Source organism: Anneissia japonica, unplaced genomic scaffold, assembly GCF_011630105.1.
Source record: "Anneissia japonica isolate Jap-2015-1 unplaced genomic scaffold, ASM1163010v1 scaffold18231_len1250_cov106, whole genome shotgun sequence".
Lineage (NCBI taxonomy): Eukaryota > Metazoa > Echinodermata > Crinoidea > Comatulida > Comatulidae > Anneissia > Anneissia japonica.
Genome location: NW_022726795.1, coordinates 1 through 1,245, shown reverse-complemented (window position 1 = coordinate 1,245; position 1,245 = coordinate 1). Strand labels below are relative to the sequence as shown.

Here is a 1,245-nt window from a genome sequence, read left to right as displayed (position 1 = left end):
TTGTCGGCTTTGTACACAACCTCATATGGTGTCCACTCTCGCCACAATTGTAGCATATCTTATTTATGGTGTTAGAGGGAGCATTATTCCTCCTAACAGATGGAGTATGTGGGTTGGGATTGGTGAAGGGTTTAGTTGGAACAGGGGTTGATTTCATCCTGTCAAGTTCTTCCCTAAGGACTTCGACCTCATGGCTAAGAGCATCATAGTTATGTGTCGTGGCCGCAGTAATGGCCTTAGAATTGGATAGAGTCGTTGTTTGGGTATTACGCTTCTCAGCCCTGGCCCTACTGTTTATCTCCTCATTCCTAACTTCTTTTATTAGGGTTAAATACGAAGGGGGATTTGGTTTTCTATGTTTTAGGTTAAGTGTAGAGCATAGTAGCTCATCATGAATTAGGCCCCTGATGAATTGGGCCAGCCTCAAATTGTCAGCCTGGGCTACGCCTACTGCCCCTACATTATTTGCCCTAGTAAGATTCTCATCTAAGCGCATTAGAAACTTTGAAGGTAATTCTCCCTTAGTTTGGTACGTTTCTCTAAATAGTGTGTAGAGGTCGTCAGCATCTACAACCAGACCATATACCTGATTTAGGACATCATGGCATTCTGTAGCTCTACTTTCCGCAGCCACTTTATTAAGGATATTAAGGGCAGGTGGAAAAAGACTTTGAATTAAAATACTCTTTTTGTCAGCCTCAGACAGACTACTATCCCTAATTAGTTGCTGGACTAACTGTGACCATGTCTCGAAATCTATTTCATTGGTGGGGATTGGGACCCTTCCTGAAAATTGCCTGAGACGGCGGACACCTGCCTGCCGGGTGGGGGTGTTGTCAACAAGGTGTTTAATGACAACCTCCTTAGTATCTTTGGGGATTGAGTCCAGTTTTATGACATTAAGGGTCTTCCCATGGCCCTGTAAGAATTTGCTTAACTGGGTTTCAAAGTCATCTATAGGTTTAGGATCCTTCCCTTCCCATTTAACTAAGGACCATGTTTCTAAATCGGACCGTTTAATGACTAAAGGAAGGTCTAGATCTGCCACAGGTTTCGAAAAAGTGATAAGTAATTGGAATGTTGTTTCAGTCTCATCCAGCTTTTCTACAACCTCAGCCTCATCAAACTCCCCTAATGCATTTGGAACTTAATTATCTGAATATGTGACCTTAGCTATACTTCTTAATGCTATAGCATACATAGGGTCAACTTTATGTTTAGTACACCACTCCAAGATGTCCATGT

The 1,245-nt window shown here is 42.3% G+C and overlaps 1 protein-coding gene across 1 annotated transcript; it reads right to left on the bottom strand.

Moving 5' to 3' along the window:
- Positions 1-20: 20 nt before the first annotated feature.
- On the bottom strand, positions 21-1,131 carry LOC117113347 (paraneoplastic antigen Ma2-like; the record flags this gene model as incomplete). Its single annotated transcript, XM_033256657.1, has 1 exon — positions 21-1,131. A coding segment is annotated over one exon (1,111 nt), but the record flags the coding sequence as incomplete, so codon positions are not given.
- Positions 1,132-1,245: the final 114 nt, after the last annotated feature.